Below are 23863 nucleotides of genomic sequence, written 5' to 3'. Positions count from 1 at the left end.
ATGAGCTTTGGAACAAACATGTTCTTGTACGTGCCTTTCATTTATGGGCAGATGGTAAAAGAGAGGAGATATACATCAATTCTATGAAAAGACACAGAAGGTGCCTAGTGGTTGTGGGGCTCATACAAAGTCTGCTGAAGATAATGGAATGATCTCCATTGACCTTCAATGGGTTTTGGGTTATTACCTACATGAGGGAACATCTGAAAGGCAGTGATAGTTGTTTAATAAAATATTCTTCATTACTGATTTATTCCTAGAAGTATAACTGCCAAGATGGGTATGCAGTGTAGCTGTAGTTGTGTTGGTCCCAGGATATTAGAGAAACAAGGTGGGTGACGTAGTATCTTTTATTGGACCAACTTCTGTTGGTGGGAGAGAGAAGCTTTCGATCCACACGGAGCTCCTCTTCAGGTCTTGGAAAGGTACTTCAAGCAGAGAGTGGAAGCCGTTAATAGGTCACTCTGCCTTGAATAATCCTTTGGAATGTGTGTTAACTACTTACGCTAAACAGTATGTTCCACCTTGCATTTAGTTGTGATGCTCTGAGTACCTTTCTTAGAGCTGAAGAAAAGCTCTATGTGGCTCAAAACAGAAGTTGGTCCAATAAAAGATGTAGCCTCACTCACCTTGTCTCTCTCAGATGGGTAAGAGTAATTCGACATTTGCTGTATGAGCTGCTTTTAGAAAATGGACAACATTCCACCACGTGGGAAAATTTGCAGCCAGCCTCATGCAGACCTCCAACTTTTTTATATATGCCTTTGCATATGTAAGTGTGAATGCATCTGCAAAAGCAGATCTGTGACTGAGTGGATAGCTGTCTGCCCAGTTTGTGTACTGAAAAGGTTGTCTGTGCATGCAAAATCAATGGTCCAGTCAGTCCACAAAAGAAAAGTGGACATGCAAAATCATGGGTTAGGGCTGAAAATGTGACCCCGTATGGGTTAAATATGTAAATTAGTCACATAAAGAAGCAAGTTAGTTCTACAGCTTGGAGTCTGGCTACAGGGCAGGGAATAGCAGCTAGACAGAGACAAAGTGCAGGATTGACTTTTGGCCAGCATTTTAATATTGTGTATATAGACAACATGGAATATGGTGTTCAAAGTAACATTGCTAAATTTATAATGGGAACTAACCTGGGAGGAGCACTTTTTATTTAAAAATGGCATTCAGATACAGAATGGTGGGGGTATGGTAAAGGGGCAAATGTTACTGCGGTGCAGAGGGGTGGCTGGAGTTAAAGCTACTGCAGGCACGTGGCTTATTGAGGCAGGTGTGCCTAAATAAGGAGCACAGAGGGTGTGGAAGGAGATTGTGTAGAGGATGATGATACTGTGACCAGGATGCTCTGTAATCCAGATAAATACATGGTTTCAAACTATAGTCCTCTATGCTAAGTTCCTACATTCAAAGGTGTACAACCATGGAATTGTACCTATGTACGCCACAGGTTGACAAAATTCACATTTTTGCAAGTATTACTGGGATGGATCTTTCGTTATTTTGGTACTAAATAATGAGTATCATTACAGGAGATGGCAAGCATCTAGAAGTCTACTTCCCAAGAGGTGATTCTGTTAATTTGGGGGGGAGGGGAACAATCCACAGATATCTCTTCTTCACTAACAATGAAGACAAAGGAAGCCCCTTTCCAAAGTTATTAGTACTTCATACATCTGACAATTACAGATAAAGATATTGCAGTGCCATTATATAACAAACTGAACAAATTGCCTCCATCACTTAGGACTTGGAGTTCTCAAAATAGTTTGAGTGGGTTTATGTATCTTCTCATAAAGCTTTTTCTTTCTTTCTTTCTTTCCCCTGAATAGTTTTGACTCTTCTATGGCGACGTATTTCACTACACGAAATACAGGCATTTCATATGTTGCAAGTAAGAACAGTATCAATAGGTAATAGAGCCCATAACCATGAAAGCAGGCTAATGCTTTATGTGGTACTCCCTAGCAAAGGCTGCGTCTTTTCACTCAGTTTATAGCTGTGGTTCCTAAAGCACTGGGATCTTCTGGCTAGTAGTCAGTCCCCAGCAAGGTCTCCTAGCTTTGAGATGGTATTGGAGGGTACCCAGGTTATTGTGGTGGCCTTTGCGCTGAGCTCTAGGTGTCTGTGATTTCCAATTTTACATTCTCTGCAAGGCCTAGTGGACTCTGGAGCGTGTGTGTGTGTGTGTGTGTGTGTGTGTACACTAATGAACACATGTCCAAATGTGCACTTTATTTAAATAAAGAAATTAGTTTATAAAGCCAAAAAGTTAAGAAACGGAAGGTGATGTTCTTTAGAGTAATTGTAACTCAGCTATATGACATATACTCTGTACAATCTATTAAAGCACATACTGTGTTACAGAACTACTACACAATGTGCAAGGTCCATCAAATTATGGTGGTCAGGACTGGGGTGTGGGCAGTCATACCTAGTGGTTGGAGCAATGATGGTCAGGTCTAGTGGTCGGAGCAGGACTGGAACAAGGCTGGGAATGGCACAGAGCATCCACAGCTGCAGATGTTAGTGTTGAACAACCAGTAACTTGATGGTGCTGCTTGGCTTAAGAATATGCCTGCTGGCTCCCGTCAACCAGGCAGCTCTGCTGTAGCCCATCTGGGCTCATTAGTCTGCCTGGAGACTGAACTAGCTAGTCCTCAGGTCAGCTGCAGGCCCTCACTCCAGACTGTGTTTGCTGTGTGAGACATCATTTTGATTACTGTGACCGATGAATTCCCCATCTTAACTATTGCATTGCAGTTACCCTTTTATTGTCTTGCACGTGACACAATATAATATCCTAGTAGCTGTCAGACTGTGGTCATTGGAGCACTTACTGATGGTCCACAAAGAACTGGCTGGTCGCATGGTTTTTGGCTTCTCTCCTCACTTCCAGCTGCTAAATGGTATTAGAAGATTAAAAAAATACATTGCATCATTTCCTAATACTGCTTTTCCTTGTAAACAATTACTACGGGCGTGAAAGTGGTCTGTTTACTCATTAATGTAAGAGATGGTGGTCCATGACAGAGATGCTATTAAGATCAATGCCTGAAAAAGTTTGGGAAGTCCTGAAGTTGCCTTGTCTAGTCCTCTTCTCTTTCAAGAGAGTTAAGGGATGGGAAGTGTTGATCTGGGTGCACATTACAATAGAACAGGGTGGTGGTGCTGTACATGTTTGTTCCAATGGGATAGAGGAACTGGGTGGGTGACTGTCACTTCTGTGCTGTGTTTGCCCTCTGGGGAGCCCTTGCTATCGTAACCCATTCTTCTGATGCTTCGTGGTTGTGTAGTAAGTTTTTGTGCTTCAAGAAACTTTGTCAATCCCTTCTGTATTTTGTTCTACCCTGAGGCCACGAGGAAAACGGCTTGTCAAAGCTTTTGTGGCTCTTAATCCTCTGAATGCAAGAGCTTGTTCCTGTTCCATTAAAAAACACCATGTGCTCTCACTGTTGGGCACAAAGCACATTGGACAAGATGATACTGCAGACTCATAGATGACTGCTTTACCATTGTAGCACTGTTAATTGACACATCACTTTATGAATACCGATAAAACACAGCCCATGCGCTGAAGAATTTATAATCCTAATAAGACAAGCCACAGGACAACAGTTCAGGAGAAGGACGTTGTGGGGGTTATTAACGAGAAATAGGAAGGGGTGTCTGTAGGGATGTGAAAGAAGACAGAAAAGGCACTTGGGAGATAAGGACTGGAAGATGACTCCATGCATAGGGCTAAAATGAGAGAAAATGCAAAACTGAGACTGGGAAAAGGAGACTAATGCTTTGTCCTACTGTGGGATGTGAAGGCAAAGAGTAATGCAGCATAGTCACTGTGCTTTAAACACTGGGTTACAGATACAATTCTGACAGCATCACCATTTTTGGAGTAAATTCTAGCTAAGGAACACGCGTTGCTAGGAAACTTTTGTATTAAAAGGCATTCATCTTTGAACCTCTTACTTGGAAACACTGCAATAGCTTTTTTTTCCTGTGCTGAGGAAGTTGTTTTAATGTCATTCCTGATGCTTATTTAGACAATATAGCAGAGGAAGAACAACCTGAATTGTTCTGTGCAAAGATGAAAATCCGAATATAACATTTCCACTTTTGATATGGGTTTAACTTTGCTTCATCACAATTCTGATGTGGTTTATCAACATATTCCTCATAGAACTGGAAGGGACCTCAGTAGGTCATCTAATCCAGTCCCCTGCATTGAGGCAAGACTAAGTATTATCTAGACCATTTGTGACAGGTGTTTGTCTAACCTGTTCTTAAAACCCTCCAATGACGGAGATTCAAAAACCTCCCTAGGTAACTTGTTCCAGTGCTTACCTAGCCTGCCAGTTTGTTTGTTTTTTCCTAATGTCTAATCTAAATCTCCCTTGCTACAATGTAAGACTTCTTGTCCTGTCTACCAGGTTAAGGGGAACAATCCTCCTCCTCCTCTTTATAACAACCTTTTACATACTTGTAGACTGTTTTAATGTCCCCCCACTCAGTCTTCTCTTCCCCAGACTAAATAAACCCAGTTTTTTCAATCTTCCCTCCTAGGTCATGTTTTCTAGACCTTTAATCATTTTTGTTGCTCTCCTCTGGACTTTCTCCAATTTGTCACCATTTTCCCCAAAGTGTGGTGCCCAGAACTGGACACACTACTCCAGGTCTTATCAGCGTAGAGTAGAGCGGAAGAATTACTTCTCGTGTCTTGCTTACAACACTCCTGCCAATACATCCCAGAACAATGGTTTGGGGATTGTTGAGGGGGGTTTTTTGGCAACAGTATTACATTGTAGACTCATTTAGTTTGTGATCCACTATAGCTCCCAGCTTCTTGTCTGCAGTGCTCCTTCTTACACAGTCATGTCCCATTTTGCTTGTGTGCAATTGATTATTCCTCCGTAAGTGGAGTACTTTGCATTTGTCCTTATTGAATTTCATCCTGTTTATTTCAGACCATTTCTCCAGTTCGTCAAGATCATTTTGATTTCTAATCCTGTCCTCCAAAATGCTTGCAACCCCTCCCAGCTTGCTATCGTCCACAAACTTTACAAATGTACTCTCAATGCCATCAGTAAAGATAGACAAGGGCGGGGAGAGGGCGAGGTAATATCTTTATTGGACCAACTTCTGTTGATGAGAGAGACAAGTTTTTCAGCAACACAGAGCTCTGGACCTGAAGAAGAGCTCTGTATAGCTCAAAAGCTTGTCCCTTCACCAACAGAAATTGGCCCAATAAAAGATTTTATCTCATCCACCTTGTCTCTCCAATATGCTGGCCCAACATGTTTACCCCAAGACTGCAAACACCAATGAGCAAAGATAACATTTAGTTGATCAATTGTTCTATGCATGAAAAAACAATCTATAGCTTTCAGATGGTTTCCATAGCCCAATCAGAAAGCAATCATTTGGTCTCTGAACAGGTCTGGCAGGCTGCCAGTTGGAGAGCTGGATATTTGAGAAGACCTTTATTCTTTCATATTATCATAGTCTTATCTATGATCTTTCCAGAACTCTTGTTTCCATGCTTTGTGAAACGGTGTATGTACATCTCTCTCTCTCTCTATATATATATATATATTGTCTTGCAAAAATTCCTCAAGAGGTCAGGTTGGGACACCTTTCCTCTTGTTGGATAGTTATTTTATTCCACAAACAGTCCCATGCACTTCAGAGGGATTATTTGTGCATAAAAGTTCTATCCAGCTTGAGTAAGGCAATCTGAATCTGATCTGAAATGAGCACCAATAAACTCCTACTCTCATTATGTTAACCTTTTATTCCCTATTCTTTCTTTCTTTCGCCTCCTTGTGTTCTTTCTTTTCTTATTCCCTCTTTGCCACCCCCCCCCCCCCCCCGAATGGGTGTTGGGACTAGTACCTCTAAATTTATATGCACACTTCACATGTAGAGATGGACTGTCATTCCCAATAAAGAACTGATATTTTTGGTATTTTATTTTTTTTAATTGTAAAGCAATGTGTGTCTCAGGTTACTGTCAGCCTTGCCTTAATGTATTAAAGAACTTGAAGCTTTATTGACTAGATCTGGCCTTTCAGTGCGTCTATCTACTAACCATCACAACTTCCAAAATGTTCTTGTTCTAGCATGCAGTAGTTCAGCATAGTCCTGGTGGAGTACTCAGAACAAATTAACAAATATTGGCATGCATTAAAAGATTCAGTATGAAGCAATGTGCAATAAATAGTATTTAACTAGTTCTAATTCCATATTATAGCATACCCTGTGATAGATTTCTCCAGGAATTGTCTCTATTTCAAAAGTTTCAAAGTTCTGCTCAGGAATTGGGCAGAGACCATTCAAAGAAATTTCTCTCCAGAGTGTTAAACATCTGCTAAGCAGTGATCACTGGTGACTGATTACACCAGCTTAAAAGTGATCTGTGAAGCAAATCGACATAAAAATCACCTCAGAGTTTTAAACTGTGTGGTGGTTTTCTCCTTGCTTCTTAATATATTTAAAAAACTAGAGGGCAGATTCTCCGCTCCAACGAAGTGGAGAGAAATGACAATTTACACAAGCTGAGAATCTATCCCCAGGTCCTCACTTCTCTGGTTTTTTTGCCAGACAGCCCTTGGTAAGATCTTTGGAGGGCCTGACTAACAACGAGATGGAAACCGAATGTGCAGGAAATGCTGAGTAAGGCCATTTATGCAGAACGGGCGACTCCTAAAACATTCATGTTATGGCAATACTGACCTTCTCCTGATAAATTATTTTGCAATTCCTTCTTGTAAATGGGAATACTTCAAATTATTCAGCCACTTCACACATTTTAATGACAGATTTCCTTAAAATATGTCAAATAAGGCAAAAGTACAGTGGCTAACATACTTACCTTAGAGTATTGCTATTGTATCATTGTGATATTTCACTGTAGAAATGGGTTAAAATATTTTTCTAGTCAATATCTGGATAGTCAAGATCCTGAGAATCTAGAATTTATACTTATCTAGAGCAGACTAACACAGAGTGTGGACAAGCCCTAAGTCTTTGCAGGTTCATGGCCATCCAGATCTGGCTATTTGAGCATGTCATTTTTTAAAAGATACATTATGACTTTTTGGCTTTTGTTTAGATTGACAGGCCTGGGCACTGGAAATCCATTTATACCCAAGTGTGGCGGCAGCAGTGCAGACTCTTTCATGCTGTCCTACCCATTTGCTTCAAGCCCGATCTAAGGGAACTAGTAGACGTTGAGAGGTAGTTTGGATTTATGCACGATCAGACTTTGATCTCCCTGCTGACACTGATAATTTTTGCCAGTTAAGATAATAGGTGTTCATTACTATGTATCATAAACACGGTCCACTAGGAAGCAGCTGTCCACTGAATAACAGTCACATGGTAACTGCTCAAGAGAAGGGTGCTGTAGGGATGCCAGTATGATGACTATTCTTTGAAAGGCACCACATAAACTAGATATTGTCAAATCTATTTTCACTCACTTATGTCCTTTCATTTTACATTTGGTTTTGGTTTTTTTTAAACCTAAAAAATCTATGGAATAAAAATTGAGGTCTAGGAGCCCCTTAAATTAATTTCCACTGCCGAGGTTCTGGCATGTCCTCTCTTTTTGTTGGTTTTTAAACTCTCTCTGGAGGTCTCTTTTGAAAATTGCTGAGAAAGCTGCTTTTAGTGCTGACGTAGATAGCGTATCTCACAGATTCCTTACTTTTTGTCTGGAAAATACACCCACTAAAACTTAAGTTGATGATGAGAGAGACGATCAACATGAATGTCACTATGTTTTGTAAAGGGATGCTGCCAGATTGATAACAAGCATTTATAAACACTTCTTCAAAATGCTTTCCAAGCAATAAATTATTATGATTATTACTAATTTATTTAGGAGCCCCAGTTATGGGCCAGGACCCCATTGTTCTATGCATTGTACAAACACAGAACAAAAAAAAAGTGCTACAATGAATATATCCCTGAAAACAAAATATAATCCTTTAGATTACTGAATCTGAAAACTGTAACAATTTAACTTTTTATTCTTCACTTCACTTGGACAATGGGAAAAGAGTAATCACTTTTCTTTTTGTTTATAATTTCCAGGCACTTTCACTTTCTGGTTCTCGTGGATTAGTCGGGTGCTACAGGGTCTGAGTAGTAAATACTGTCAGGGAACGTTAAAATCCAAATAAACTATTTGCACCAAAATTCAGATTTACTCCTTCTCTCTCTCACTTTTTACTGAAACAGTACTGTTAATGTTATTTAAAATTAAACCTAAATCTTTGGGCCTGCTCTAGGTATCTTTACATTCTTGTCTGTTTACTTCTAACCACTTTTATTTAGATTACTAAAACCTGAAAGTTTGAAAATACTAATTTTGCTTCTCATCATTTGTTTATTTTCTGCACTTTAGTCATTCGAGCAAGTAAGACTAGAATGAATAATTTCACCTGTTTTGTGTTTGTTTCAAGCCAGCCAGAGACTAACACTGAAGGGGAATAATTACATTTACATTGTTTTTTATTGTAAAGGAAAAACTTGTATGCACTAGGATTTGTAAAGCTCTTTAAATAATGGGGCCTAAAAAATCCTGTTCTTTATAGGTTCAGTAAAGAAAATGTCCAGTGCAAAGCACTCTCCATGTTTAATCTATTTGTATGTGACACCAAGTACAGGAAAAGTAGGTATCCAGAATACAATTTAGATAGCCTAAGTAGTTAGGCTATGTCTACACTATAAGCTAGGGGTGATAGTCCCCTACTCCTGTACACATACTCATACCAGTTCTCAGTGAGCTAGCACAAGTATAAATATTACTCTCGCTGCAGTAGCACAGGTAGTGGCAGTGGAGGCAAGGCCACCAGTATCAGGCGGGTTTGTACTTGACGTAGCTCAGCCGTTCCTCTGCTGCTGCTCCCTGTGCTACTGTGGTTACACAGCTATTTTTACTTTTGCTAGCTGACTGAGAGCTGGTGCAAGTATGCATACACAAGCAGGGGAATCACCTCCCCTAGCTCCTAGCGTAGAGCTAGCCTTTGACTGTAAGATCTTTGGGGCAGAGACAATCTCGTTGTTCTGTGTGTACGCAGCACCTAGCACAATGGGGTTCAGGTCCATGACTAGGACTCCTAAATGCTACCACAATACAAATAAACAATGAGATGGTTTTGTTTGTCTTTTTTGGCATAAATGCACACACTAAGGCTCTAAAACTGGAACCAATGTACGTGAATAATTTCACCCACACAGTTAGTCTCATCATAATCAATGGGGCTAATCTCATGAATAAAGTTATTAATGTTTGCAGGATCAGGGTCTAATATACTGCATACTCAAATTTTATTGCAGGTCCTTTGTCCTCTGTTCCTGACATTACTCGCCCATCGTTATTCATCGTTCCATGCTCAAGAGATATGGGGGGAGGGGGAGAAGAGGGGAAGTCATTTGGTTAAAAAAAAACAAGAGCGCACAAATGCTTCATTGTGTTTGCCTAGTCTAGTGCAAAAAGCACAAAGAGCTACTCATGAAGTCATTCTAAAGCATTGGCTTCTTGTTTCTCCAAGTTATACGTTCTCTACTCTGCCACTTGGTGGAGTTTAGTGATTTAGGCTATAATAAACACACTTTTCCAAACCAGAGTATGGATTTTACGATTTGTAAAATGATTGTCTTTATAACCTGAGAATGAAGAAACAGAGCTGGCATGTTACTGTAATGTGAGAACTAACAAACAGAGACATTGAAGATTCAAAAATGAGCTTACTTTAAACTAGGCCAGATGAAGGTGTCAGATCCCAAATGTTGTTGTAATTCCTTCCTTTGAAAGTAAAGAAATAAACAGTATGTGCTTATTTTTTAAATAAGTGAGGGTTTGAGATTAATATCTTAATATTTGTCAGATCTTCAGCTGGGAGGTGTTATAGCAGTCCAAAGTAGTATGTTTCATTCTGCAGAATGGAATTAATCTTAGCAAGAAAGAACTTTTTTTTTCCTTCTGTTGAATCCTTTATAATAGATTTTTCTCTATATTACTCAAAATTCTGAGGGCTTTGTTGGGCTGTTTTTCCCTCTAAGTGAAGCATTCTTCCACACCAAACCTAAAAAATTAAACAATGAACATTGCTAGACTCAATTCCCTCATTTAACTGATAATCAAATCCTGATCCTGCTCCCACTGAAATCAATAGCAAGTCACTTCAGTGAAAGGTGAATCAGGTCCTAGGCTTGTTACATTTTCATCTGGGAAACTTAAGCTCAGAGCTTTAAGAAGGCTATGTCTACACTACAGACTTTAGAGCAGCACAGCTGTACTGCTACAGCTGCGCCGCCATGAGGTAGCCGTTCTATGCCGATGGGAGAGAGCTCTTCCGCTGGCATAATTAAACCACCCCCTCCGAAACAGCAGTACCTGTGTCAGCAGGAAAGTGTCTCACAGTGACACGGTGCTGTCCACACCGGTGCTTTTGTTGGTGAAACTTATGTCGGTCAGGGGGTTTGTTTTTCACACCCTTGACCGACAAGAGTTTTGCCGACAAAAGTGCTAGTGGAGACAAAGCCTAAGATCAAGCCTTGTGTACTGTTCTCACCCTGGTACCCTTTACACCAAGTGTTGTGTAATGCAGACTAATTGCTCTACAGATCTCATTAATTCCTGATTTCTAGTGCCTAACACTTTTATTTGTGCTAAAACAATAAACAAATTAACATCAGCTGAGTCTAACTGATCTAGGGAGTCTTGGCCCCCCCTCAGTCTGCAGGTCCATTGTGGTGTATTAAATGTCTCCAGTCGATAGCCAATGGCCAGTAGTGATCATCCTTTAAACTCATTCCTGATGCAGTACACCATCTGCATCTTCTCACCACATTCCTAGAGAAATAGAGGTTTCTACATGCAACTCTCTTTCCCAATGGTCAAAGCAAGAGAGAGGGAAAACAAACTGGAAAACGTCCTGAAAGCAGTTTTGTGTGGGCGCAGGTATCTTCCCATGTAGGATCAAGGACTTATCAGGCTCCTTCTTAAAAACTGGAACCAGAAGCTTTGCAGCTCTTTTTTCAGTTAAACGTTTCCAGATAATTTTTAGTCATTTCCTATCATGAAATTAATCAGATACTGAAAGTAAACGAGACACTTTTACATGACAATTTGTGTTTGCTACATGCTAAATATTTTTTAAATATTTTAAAGAATGTCCAGGTAGCTGCAACACATTGGCTCCAATTCAAAGGGTCCCAGTCTTTTTGTACTAAAAAATTATTACAAGAAAAACTAAAAGTATTTATCTCTGTCCAGGAGCAGGCGCATTAATATGGCATTTGATATATCAGAAGAAGGTGAGAGGGAGTCATTAGAGAAACGCACATGGTTGTATTAAGCAACAGTTTATAGAAATATAAATACTGCATATAGATGTTGATACTTGCATGCACATTAACCGTCTTGTATGATTCAAGTTTCTTTTAATTTCTTGCAGCAATAGAACTCTTTCAGCTAATCGACACACTACATAATTGTCTTCTGCAAATTCAGATTCACAGTGGTAAAACTGCATGGCAGAAGAGCATACAATTGTTATAAGAAGACAAACTGGGATTTTATCATTTTGCCACAGCTGCATTCAGCATTGGAAGACGAAAGGCCACATACTTCAATCATCATGGGGATGCTGACACTCCATTTTTACTTTGTTTCTGAATACTTAACTTGGCTCAGTATCTCAAAGGGTTTCTGGGGTGTGAGATCTCTGTGTAAGGAAGTGATGCTACTGTGTGTATCCTACATGTTGCAATTCCTAGGCACAAACAGAACAATTAAAGATGAAACTTTAATTATGAGACTGGAGCTTCAAAAACTGTAGTGCTTACATTTCACTTGTTTGGGGTTTTTTTCAGTTTGTGCTACAGTATGTTTATACTTAGTTATGTTTGCCTGTGAATGTGTGGTTAGTTTAGTTTAGTTTAGTTAACCAAATGTTGTGGAAGTCTCTGAAAGCTGAGTATTGATTGTAGTGGCATGTTTTACAGTCATTGTACCCTACTAGATACACTCTGTATATCACACTGGTAGTTCTTTTTTTCTTATTCCTAAAACACTGACATTTACTCCTATGAATATTTACAAGTGCAAAGGAATGTTTTTGTGGAACAGCTTTATACAGGCTCATCATCTCTTCTGTAAATTCATAAGAAAATATAATACCAAAAGGCTAAGTACTATAAGCAATATTGTGAGGAGAAAAATAAGTTACTGCTAGTTTTTAATTAAACATAGATATTATGCCTCATTATCTACACCTATAATTGGCAATGAGGAATGATGGTAAGTACCGTTACTCTTAGACAAATCTGTCCTGTTTCTTCAGAATTATGAGTAAGTAATTTTTCCTTTTATTTTATACATTTGCACACTTATAGTTGTAACACAATTTTAAATCCTTCAAATATAATTATAAGTAATAAGTCTGAGCACTTCAGTAACAAATTACAATGCACCAATTAACACTGAAATTATAATTATCAAAAACATTAAGCATGTTTCTTAAACTGAAAGCACCACAGTTCTTACATAATTTAAATACCATCTGTTTTCTTATAAAAAATATAATCTTTTTATAATCTCTCTTTTAATTATCTGTGATTCTAGGTAACCAGCTTCTTCAGATTCAGGAGCCTGTTTTTGCTGGACCTTGTTGCTTTGTAGTGATTTTTTTTTAAAAACTTAATTGTGTTAGTGTGATCTGAATGCTCAGCAAATGCTATGAAAGCTTCCCAATGCTGGAAACTGAAATCCTTTTATTTACCTACAGGACAGAACCACCACAGTTACTACTAGTGCAAATTTTGCGAAAGGGTTGTGCTTGTGTCTCAAAACTGACTTAAAGGGACCTCTGCCAGAGAGGAGAGGAATTTGGTCTTCAGCTTTGTTCAGGGCTTTGTCTCTCTACTGCCAATATCCCTGTCAGCAGTAGTGACCTATTTATGTGATGTGGATGTTATGCATGAGGACTGAGAACACCAACTTATTTCACAGTCTGACTTGCCCCCAGCAAGTAGAGATTGCGGTCATTTCTGACATGGGTGAATTCAAACCAGCAGCTTTGAGCTGAAAGACTCTATATCCCATTATCTATCCCCTCCATGGACAGTCCTGGACTAACTCAACATTATTATTATTCCCAATTCTTTTTTTTTAGACTTCATATAGCTAGAATAAGGGTAAATCAACCTGGAGAGGGGTTATGGTCTCTCTTATGTGTTTCCATGTGTATACATGATTGTAAACTGTTTGCAACAGGGCCTGTTTCTTTCTGTTTATAGGGTGCTTAGCACTGGGGCATCCTAGTCTATTGAGGGGGGTCCTTAGCCTTAACCCATCTAAATACAAATAACAATCGCTACTCCTCAACGGGGAGGGGGAAGCCACCACACGGAGTCGTGGAAGCTGCAGCTATGTTTGTAATTCTACAGTCATCCACACCCTGCAGTGCAATGTAACAAAAGTGCTTCTCTCTTCTTCTACCCTCCATTTCAATACAGCCTCATTTCCATTATGCTGATTAATTATTTCACACCGGGCCCCCTCATTCAGAGCAGATTCTTTGGCAGTTAGTTGGGTTTTTAAGACCTGAGGAAGCTGTAAGTAGTTTGAGACTTACAGCTAGCAGGCTCAGCCAAGGGGGGGAAATCTCTGTCCCAACGTCCCTGGAGGCTTGGAGTCGATGGTTGGGAGCATCAGGCTGCAGAAACCATGCAGCAGGACCCAACGACCTCTGGGAGTAGGATGTTTCCTTGAATATGCTTTGATCGGCTTTTCCATCTGCTTCTTCCATCTGCTCCACCGCACCCTTCGGCACCCCAACCTACTCCAGCCCCCAGGCGGATCCTTTACCTCCCACCTATTCATTTATGCTCCCACCTCCCCCTCTGCGTCCCCCGCATCCTACATGACCGTACCCCCGGCTCTGACCTTACAGCTGCTCCTCCGTCTCCCCGCCCCCCCCAGCAGATCGCACCCCTGCCTCCCGGGATCAGGACAGCGGGTAGGGCTGCACCTTCCCCGGGCCTGGGGTGTTGCTCTTCCACGGGCACGTTCGCTGCTCGCGGGAGCTCCGCGCTGAAGCCGGCTGGGAGTGGCACTTGCAAGCAGGGGGCTTCCAGCCGGGGCCGGGCAGACGCGCGCGCCCCCCCGCCTATTGTTCCCCGAGGCGGGTCTAGCCGACGACCCACGCCCCCGGCCCTCCTGATTGGCTGGCGGAGGCGCCCAGGGCTCGCGGCCGGGCTGCTCGGCGGAGAAGGAGTTCCATTGACAAAAGCGCCGGGCGGCAGGACCGGGGGCGACCACCATCGGTGCCGAGAGGTACCTGGTGCTGCTGCAGCGGCCGGCTCAGGCTGCACTGGGGAGCCTGGAGACAACAGCTGCAGGGAGGCGAGCGCTGCAGCACCCAGGTTGCGAGGAGGGGGCGGCGGCAGCGCTACGCTGCTTGGAGCAGGAGCTCTGCGGCCGGGCGCCCCCAGTCTCTTTCCATGGCCGCAAGGAGGGGCGGACCCCCCTCAGCAGGTGAGTAGCCGGCTGCGCAGCGCCTAGCGGTGGGTGGGGCGCGCGCCCGGCAGGTGACGCAGCTCCATTGTGCAGCTGGCTGCTGGGCCACCTGAACCCGGCCGGCTGGCGCATTTGGCACGCGGGGAACGTGCAAAGGCAGCTTGCAGCCGCCGCCGCCTCCTGTTGGCTGGCGCCCCGCCCCCCCCTCCAGCTGCGGCTGCAGGTGCCTGGCTTGTGGCGTGCATGCTTTTTATTTTTTCTGGGCAGGGCGGAGGATTAGAGGCACGATCCCTCCCCGATTGCTGTGACAGTCTCGGCTTCTCCGGGCAGGGCTAGTGAGACAGCCCCTGCGTGGGCTTGATCGGCGCACACTAGCCTCTGCTCCAGCTCACCCTCCCCTTTTGTGCACTCCCCAGCTGGCTTTGCGGCGAGGGAGCTCTCTCTGCCTGCAGCATCACTGAAGTGTGCAACAGCGGCGGGGGGAGGCCAGCCCGCTACGTGGGGGAGGGGGCACGTGGGGGGTGCGAAGGGAGCTCCGCGGGGGGGGGGTAGTGCGCGTGGCTGGCAGAGACGGGGAGGCTGGGGGCGGGTGGGGGAAGGAAGGTGCACAGACGCTGGCTGGAGGGAGGGAACGAGCGGCTGGGAAGGGGGCTAGCCTGGCTGGAGGGCGGGGCTGCAGGGCTGGAGTGAGGGGGGGGGGGGCGTGCGCTGGAGCCGGGGAGGGAGGGGCAGGTGAGCGGGTCTCCCCGGGGCCGGGCTTAGCCGCCCTATGGGGAGCTAGGCGGGCTCGTCAGTGCGCTGCGCTCTGCCCCGCAGGTGAGCGCGCCGGGGCCCCGCACGCGGCCGGACCATGGTGACTCCCACGCTCCGGGGACACCAGCAGCGGCGGCGGCGGCAGAAGCCCAAAGCTCAGCGCTAATGGAAACCGGGGGCGCTGCCAGCCCGGCACCACCGCCGGGGGGAGGCGGCGCATCTCCAGCGGCTGCCCGGCCCCCGCCCGCCGACGGCAGTGGCAGCTGGCGCGGGGCCGGCATGAAGACCCCCGCGCTGCCGGAGAGGGGCGCGGCGCCTGCCCCTGCCCCACCTCCCCGCGTGGCCGGCGTTAGGGAGCCCCGGGCCGGCCATCTGCGGTTCCTGCGGCGGAGCGTGGTGGACTCGGACCAGGAGGAGCCGCCCCTCGAGCTGGCCGAGGCCGAGCCGCGCCGGATCGTCCTGCTCGCCAAAACCAGGCGGATCATTGCGGAGCGGGCCAAGGAGCAGCATGCGGTGGCCGAGCCCGAGGGGGCCGCCCCCGGGGGGCCGCCCGCGGCCGAGGAGCAGAAGGAGCCGGGCAGGGACGCGGAGAGGAAAGAGCCGCCGGACGCGTACCGAGATCACAGCAAGTGCCGGAAGGAGGAGCCCGAGGAGGAGGCCGACGTGAAAGCCGTCTCCACCTCGCCCGACGGCAGGTTCCTGAAGTTTGATATCGAGCTGGGCAGGGGGTCCTTCAAAACGGTCTACAAGGGCCTGGACACGGAGACCTGGGTGGAGGTCGCTTGGTGTGAACTTCAGGTAAGCTGGGCTCATCCTGGCCCCCGCCCGGCTCCCAGCCCTGTCCGGGCCGCTAAGGACATAGCCGGTGCCAGCTCCAGAGGCTTAGCTTCCCGCAACCTTTCGCGTCTCCGCTGCTGCTGTGCTGATCCTCTAACTACAGCGGCAGGTTCTCATTGGTGCAGAATCTGCCACCTTATGTACATAGACTCCTGCCTGCCTTAACCCCTCAGCACTGGGCTCGGTCACTGAAATGTCTGGCAGTGTCATGGGCTAGGATGGGAGGGATGAAAAAGTCAGGAGTTCTTGACTGCACGGAGACTGTTCGCTGAGGCTCCAGGGGGTAGTTCTATGTCACTTAAACTGACACTTTAGACAGCTGTAACTTGATTTAGCAGGAGTCTAGCAGCCTGTATCTTAAAAAAAGACATCAAAATCTTAAAATACAGTTGCAGAAAATAGATTTACTTCCTTCACAAATCTAAACACATCAGGGGTTGAATATCTACTGGTAGGGCCTCTTCCCACTGAAACCCCCTATTCTGAAAGGGTAATTAAGCTGTCTCCAACTCATTCTGAATTGAAATTTGGGAAGGGCTTTCTCATCAAATGTAGCTTATATCTGAGTTAGTCTTTCAGCAAAGTCAAAATGTGTGGATTCGGATGTCTTTTGGAGCAAACACAACTAAAGGTTTCCCCTCCTCCCAGAATTTCTCTATTTTTTTTTAAGCCTTTGAGACCTGTAGGATGGAATAGTACATTAATACAATTCTAATTAAAGGCCTGAAACTCTTCAATTTCTGGGCATGGATACTAAATTCTTTTAACTATTTCTGTAACTTTGTATTGTACTTACATATTTATATTCACCGTATGCAAAGTGGATTTTTCAACATGACGTACCCAAGTTTTTTGGTGAAGGGGTGTCTGTTTCTTGACTCCACCTTGCTTCTTAGCATATTAGTACATTGATATGAGACCTAAGCTGTTGTGACTTTTTTCAGTGCACTTGAGGTTTCTCTTTTTTAATAAGACCTTTTTTCTAGACTACCACTTAAGCTAGGTTGTGTTGTATAGATTTTGCTGGGGTGCTGAGATCTGTGCTTCAAATTGATCCATGGCACTAATCCTGCCCAAATCCCAAAACTCCCACTGAATACAGGATTGAACCTCCTGCTATAATGTCTAAATACAATTAGGAAAGGACGGAATGGAAGCCCTGATTCTGAAAATCAATGTAAACTCTACTTTGTCTCCTGTGATAAGCAGATGAGTGGACATACAGTCTTGTCATTTTGGTTGATTTTTATTGTATAGTATCTTGTAATTCACTGCAACTCCATATTGTTTAATTAAAAGTGTAGGGAGTACTTATCTCAGTGTTTGTGTGAATTTCTCTTATTCTGTTAAGAGCTAGAGAAACAAAAACAACTTGCTTTACTTTTGTATTGTGGGATTTTTAAAAGGGCTGCAGAGCCACAATTGTGGTGTGTTGCAGCAAGAGAAGTAGAAAAAAAGGCAAGATAGAAGAAGTCCCAGTAGCATGGAGGAGACTGTATGAGAAACAGGGGAGAAGCTGCAGAATAGGCAATTGGAGATTTGTCAAGCTGCACGCTGCTGGGAAGAAAGGAGAAAGCATCATCCCAAGCCAGCTTTGTCTTTCTGATTTGGGTTAGATTGGAGAGTGGGAAAAAAAATTGCACGTGTAAAGTTTTTTTTATTGTAATAACTTAAGGTTCATTTAAAAATATTGTCCAGATGTTCTCTATAAGAGAATGTTTGGATATAATGAAAGGCCAGTATCATTTGACAGTGACCTATGTTGTGTAAATTCAGTCACAACAGAATAGTCTCAGTGATTTGGCATTCATTTTACTGTCAACTTTGCTTTAACTCTGCTTTACTAGTGAAAAGTAATATTTAAAAAGTAAAACAGTTCTATAATGGATTGACTGTCCATAGCTGCTTAGACTGATCATTAAGTATGTCAGAAAATAAAGATACTTTGCAAATTGTAATCTTATGGTAATCTAAATCCTCGAGGAATCTTCACAATTGGGTACAGTAAAATACACTGAAATTTCACTAATCTCTTTTTACTAATCTCATTTCATTTGGGTCAGCGATCTTTATGTGCTGCTTTGTGGAGAAGGTGTTAAGAGGGTTAAAAAGCCTCTAATTACCTGTATAGCTCAAAATGTCTCTTGTGGAAGAATGATCTGTAATCATTACTTTGGCTTCCATTATAAACCAGAGGTACCTGTAGTTTCAAATCTGAGAGACAGAACATTGTTTCATTGCCACTGACTTCTTTCTATAATAGTTCTAAATTGAGAGGTCTAGTTTTTGGACTAGACAAATACAGGAAAAGTGATGAGAATTCATCAGGGTACTTCTGGCTGCCACTTCTGACAAATCAGTGTCAATTATTTGTACAGATTTGAAGGTAATGTTGGAGAAGGGTCAGCTTCCACAAGATGGTATGTTAAATTTTCAAGTTATTGTTGAAAATTGTTTTGGATTAATGAAGTGTAGGGTTTGGTTTTTTTAGTGTCTGGCCTATGTTCTCAGCCTTAGTTTGAAAAAGATGCAAATAGCCAGCATTATACATTGATGGATTGTGTATTACTTTCATAAACCTGAGTTGCATACAGTTTGTCTAAGGCTGACATTTGTAAGGAATCGTGTTTATTTACAATATTTTGATGTATCTGGCCAATTACACATTACTTGATTCTGTTTTTATTTCTCTGTAGACATGTGTTCAGTTGCAAGTGGCAAAGGACCCATACAAAATCATTACCCTATGGTTGAAAACATAAAATGTCAGTTTTGATATTTTCATAGCACAGAAAGCAATTTTTATATTGCTTAATTTGAATGTTACATCTGTACATTTCTTTTAGGGGAAATATACCCATGTGTACTGGTCTTCCCCCCCCCCCCCCCAGCAAGATCCCTAAATTTCCAGGCTGATCAGTTGTGCTCCTTCAGTCTTGGGTACGGTACATGCAGTCAAAATGATAAATAGGAGGTTTTTAAAGGTATGGTTGTATCGCATATATATGAAGCTTAGAGAATGAGAGCCAATGGAATACTTCTGCTTTGTGTAACTTGATTAGCTCTCAATGAAGATAATGTAGCAAAGGGAAAAGTTCTGCTTTGGCAAAGTGATGAAGTAATTGACATTCTTTGTATCTAACTTGATTTTTCTGAGTCCATGACCCACAAGAATGAACCCCTAATATATTTCAGTTTATCTTCTCATAGATTGAGCTTTCCAGCAGACATCTCTCCCCTCTACTTTCTCCGCTAACATTATTTTTCAGTCCAATCATGGTGTGTTTTTTTTTAATCTACCTGAAAGCTTTGCAAGCTGGTTTTGAGATCTCTTCATTCTGTACACTACATGACTGGAAATTTTTTTTGCAAGAAATTGGTTTTAACTAAATTTAATGCCAAAGAATGATTAAATATTTGTTTTGTAGCATAACTATGATTGAAGAAATGAGCTAAAGATGTAGAAATGGAATCATGGATAGGTTCAGGTTAAAAGTTGAATTGAAACTAGGTTTTAGATTTGCCTGAGCCAAGATATTTAGACTGTAGCCAGAAAATAGACTCCTTTACCATATTGAGTCTAGTCTGGAACTTGTAAGTATTGGTGATGGTATTTGTATGCCTGCAGAAGTTTGAAAGGGTTCATGCACTTGGTTTTGCCCCCCTCTAGTTAACTAGTGGTACATTGCAGCTGCATGCTGAGACTTCAGACTAACCATTTTTCAAAAAGCTGAGCCTCCTAACTATAAACTCAGTTCATGAGCAAGTTAAGATTTGCCAATAGGCAGGTTAAACATTCTATTTAGATAGATGCATGCTGAAATATGAAGAGCTTGAAAGTATATGTCCCTTTTGGGACTTGTAGAAAAAATCAGGGGAGTCCATGTACAGAACTACATCATTGAGTAGTCTTCACTAGTGCTCTTCAATTCCTGTTTTAATTTTGATCTCTCAGGTTTCTATTTAGAGCTTTTTGTTAGCAATGCCACTGTTGTAAAATTAGTAGGGAAAGAAAGGACATCCTTTTCTTGTCCTTCTTCCAAAAATGAAAGGATCAGAGAAGTAGCTACTTATCACCAATGAAAGCACCCCCTCCCACTTATTATGGTTGTCCAAGACCAAAATCTCCTATTATGAATGATTTCCCCCTTTTAATTATGTTTTAAAGACCACCTGTACCTATATCAGAATAGGCCACCAATAGCGTGGCAAGTTGGTCAGATAATGTCAGTTGACCACCTGTTATTTGACCACTGTCAAATATAGTCAGATATTCCAGCAAAATGCCCTGATGTAGGTGTTGTCAGCCTACTATTTGGTTGCTTAAATGTCCAGATCACTCACTTTACTACATGCTAATGCCACCTGTTGGGGGAAATGGTAAACTAATTGAAAGTTGAGCATCTTGATTGGCTGGAATTTCTAGAACAAACATGTATGTTTATTTGGTGGCCTGGTATACAATGTATATGGCTGTTTACAAAGCACATTAAACAAGCTAAAAGAATACCAGCCCCAGAGATCTTATCATCTAAACTGACTAGACAAATATACAGAAATTAACTCAAGAGGGAGTAGGGGAGAGAGACAGAGAAAAGATTCAGAGCCATTAAGCTGCTTGAAGAGTGGCCTACTTAGTATAAGTACATTTAAAAATGACTTTCTTCTTTTATAGTTACTATGTTTATTTCATTTCATTTTGCTTTTCTTCTGCAACTGTTCAGTTTGGAATGACTTTCAAGTGTAAATGCTAAAAAGTAGTAATTACTCTATTTTTAGAATGTCATTTAAATGTGTTATAGCGTTTTCTGAGTTGAAATAATTCAGACAAGCAGACTGCTTTTTATAATAGGCATTAGGCTTTGTCGAAGGCCAAGTCTATTGGTGACCATAGTGTCTTATTCTTTTATGTTGCTGTTCTAATAAACTAGTGCATCAAACGATATCTCCAATTATTTTTGGACCAGTCAAATGCCCAGTCCTAGAACCAGTGTGTCTGGACTGTATGAATATTGAACATCCTTAAAAGTCACCAGAACAAAACTTAGTTAAGGTTGCAGCTGTACCCTACTGGCTCCCCAACTTCTGCCTTACAAGAACAGTGGAATTAAGCCTCCCCCTCCTCCTCCTCCTCAAAACCCCACCTCTCAAGTCAGAAAACAAGGGAATGTAGATATAAGGCTGCACTTCCCACCCAAACATCCAAGCAAGGAGCTGTGTGAATAAGTGCACTTATGAAACAGAGCTGGAGACAGTTACAGATGGCAGTCTTTTATTGTATTTTTTTGTCTGATGCATCCTGTTCAGAGTGTCACTTCCCCCTCACTTCTTATGAGTGTCATGTTTTTAAGCTATGATTCTTGGTTGGAGATTTCTTGCCACAGAAGGTAGTGGAAAGATTTAAAATGTGTTGAAACGATGAATGCCATTTTTGTATTTTTCTCTTCATTCCTATTGCTGTTCTTCAATTCATACAGTAAAAAGTTAATGAAGAACTAATGCTATTGCTATCAGTTTTTTCTGAACTTGTACATTGTTTTGAAGGTGTTTAAGAGTCTTAAATGGTTGATCCTACCTAGTCCATCACAATTTAGGTATGAAGCTACATTCCAAAGACAGATTTTCTATAATTTACAAATTTATATCTTTTTGGTACATTCTCTGCATAAGAAGTTCATGCCAGGTTAGCTGATGACTGATTTTAATATTTGTGTGTTTTTATGATATTTTACTGTTACAGCATGAGATTAGGCTTCAGATTTTAATTCAAACCATTAACTCTGGACACATCTGCATTTGTTAATCTTTGTTTCCAATGATGGTATTTGTCTTTAAAGCTCAACTTACAATTTGGAAAATGGAAATTACTTAAGTGGAAAAAAATTACCTATTAAAGAACTATCCTGTATTAATACCAGCTTCTCACTTTTTAATGGAATGAAGACATAGGGGATTTATCTTTCATTTAGTTAAACATTTAATGCTGTGTAGTAGAAAATACTCAGCATGGTGCTAAATGGGATCACTCTTGAATTATTAAGATGTTAGAGGAAAAACAGTACAATACACGCATAAGTGTATATATTCCAATTAGTCTTCCAAATGCTAACTAAGGCTTTGATCCTGCAAGCTGATTGTGTGGGTATAATCTTGTGTTTGTGTGGAGTCCTGTTCAAGCGAGGTCATTGAATGGGCAACTTTAAAATTGTCTATTCTGGCTAGAGAAGTTGAAAAACTTCAGTTTTTCATTGTTGCATTAGGTTGCTGTTTGTACAGCTCATAAAGGCTGACAACTATTTCATTTACTGACAGAGATAGAAGGAAAAGGCTGTAGATGCGTAATTGGCTAATACAATATTAATCATCAATTAAAATGACTTCATAGTCTGAATTAGGAGAAGGACTAGTTTAGAAAATGTTCTTGGTGGAAGGTAGGGAGGCCTGCATCTTGGTGTTCTAAATTGCTCAGTGACATTATAGTAACTTTCAACCAGACTAGCTGTCTCTGAACTTCAAGATAACTCTAGAAAGGGTGATTTCTATTAAATTCTGATATAATTAATTCAATGGAACTTTGTTTTTGAAGAAATAAGTAGCTAAATTTTCATTTACTATGTTAATATGAAGACAATACTTGAACCTGCACAGCATAAAGTGTTCACATGCTTTTCAGTAGCACTGGCAGCTAGGTAGGAGTGTAGCACTAAAATACTAATAAACTATATTGACTTTAAATGCTTCTAAAATCCCGCAAATTGGAACCCATAGCAAGTAGAGCTGAGCCAAATTTCCAATAATTACTTAGAATTGAATTAAATTTGACTTTCTTTTTGCAAAAACATTTTTGAAAAAAATTTTATATTTATTTTAAGCAGCTAGATATATATAGAGCAAGCTGGGAGTTCAAATTCATATCTTTGCTAGACACTAACATTCATGGGTTTAATAAAGACACTGGATTTATGGCTTATTAAAACAATCTGTAACCCACTAACCCTCCTTTTTGTCCTATGACCACAAGGGTGTCAATGGGCCACTTCACTTTGAACGGTCTCTTAGAATATGTGCTATCTGATCAATCTTCTATTTAGTTGTGACACAGAGTACCTTTCCCAGACCTGAAGAAGAGCTCTGTGTAGCTCAAATGCTTCTCTCTCTCAAGTTGATTCCAATTGAAAAAAATTACCTCAGCCACTTTGTGTCTCTAATATCCTGGGACTGACATGGCTGCAACATCACTGCATACAGCTATATATTTGTCTAGTAAAAACATACACTGTGGATGTACCTGAAGGCAGATCTATGCTATTGCTTAAGTCAATCTAATTTATGTCACTCATGGGTGTGAAAAAGATACCTCCCTGAGCGACGCAAGTTACAGCGACCTAAGTGCTGTCCACATCAGCATTATGTTAGCAGGGGACATCGACAGCTGCACTGATGTAGCGCTTCTAGTGTAGGCCTACCCGGAGATTTAGTCTAGTGAAATATAGATTTAGAGGAAAATGGGTGAAAACTACCATAATTTTGTCTGCAATAAATTCTAACCCCTTTGTTTATAGTTTCTAGAGAAACATTTAAGTCTAAAGCATAGCTGCCAAGGCTTATTCTGGTCCATGTGATCTTTTATGCAAATATTTAATACACTAATTTGCATATTCACAAATCTGCATATGACCATAAGTTTAAGCTTGTGGTCCATATGCTTTACCTTGAGCATTGGCGAGGGTGGGA

General features: G+C 41.8%; 1 protein-coding gene and 1 long non-coding RNA gene across 10 annotated transcripts in view; both read left to right on the top strand.

Moving 5' to 3' along the window:
• Positions 1-11835, top strand: part of LOC137150315 (uncharacterized) — a 46424-nt gene extending 34589 nt beyond the window's left edge. Inside the window, exon 3 of the long non-coding RNA XR_010918944.1 lies at positions 11475-11835. This is a non-coding gene — a long non-coding RNA (uncharacterized lncRNA). The remainder of the gene's footprint in view (positions 1-11474) is intronic.
• Positions 11836-14334: 2499 nt separating this feature from the next.
• Positions 14335-23863, top strand: part of WNK2 (WNK lysine deficient protein kinase 2) — a 156577-nt gene continuing 147048 nt past the window's right edge. For 3 of the 9 annotated variants that reach the window (XR_010918939.1, XM_067544099.1, XM_067544101.1), the window contains exons 1-2: positions 14363-14557; positions 15356-16090. Coding sequence is in view for 8 of the 9 variants with exons in the window: in XM_067544099.1 (XP_067400200.1) it covers positions 15458-16090 (633 nt within the window). In the remaining variant the exon portion in view is untranslated. Of the gene's footprint in view, positions 14558-14798; positions 15002-15355; positions 16091-23863 lie in introns of those variants that run through there. The other 6 variants (XM_067544096.1, XM_067544094.1, XM_067544098.1 and 3 more) reach the window with 5 other exon arrangements.

Source organism: Emydura macquarii, unplaced genomic scaffold (genome assembly GCF_026122565.2).
Source record: "Emydura macquarii macquarii isolate MOO-44397 ecotype Brisbane River unplaced genomic scaffold, CSIRO-AGI_Emac_v2 contig_968, whole genome shotgun sequence".
NCBI lineage: Eukaryota > Metazoa > Chordata > Testudines > Chelidae > Emydura > Emydura macquarii.
This window is presented reverse-complemented; position numbering and strand designations above follow the sequence as displayed.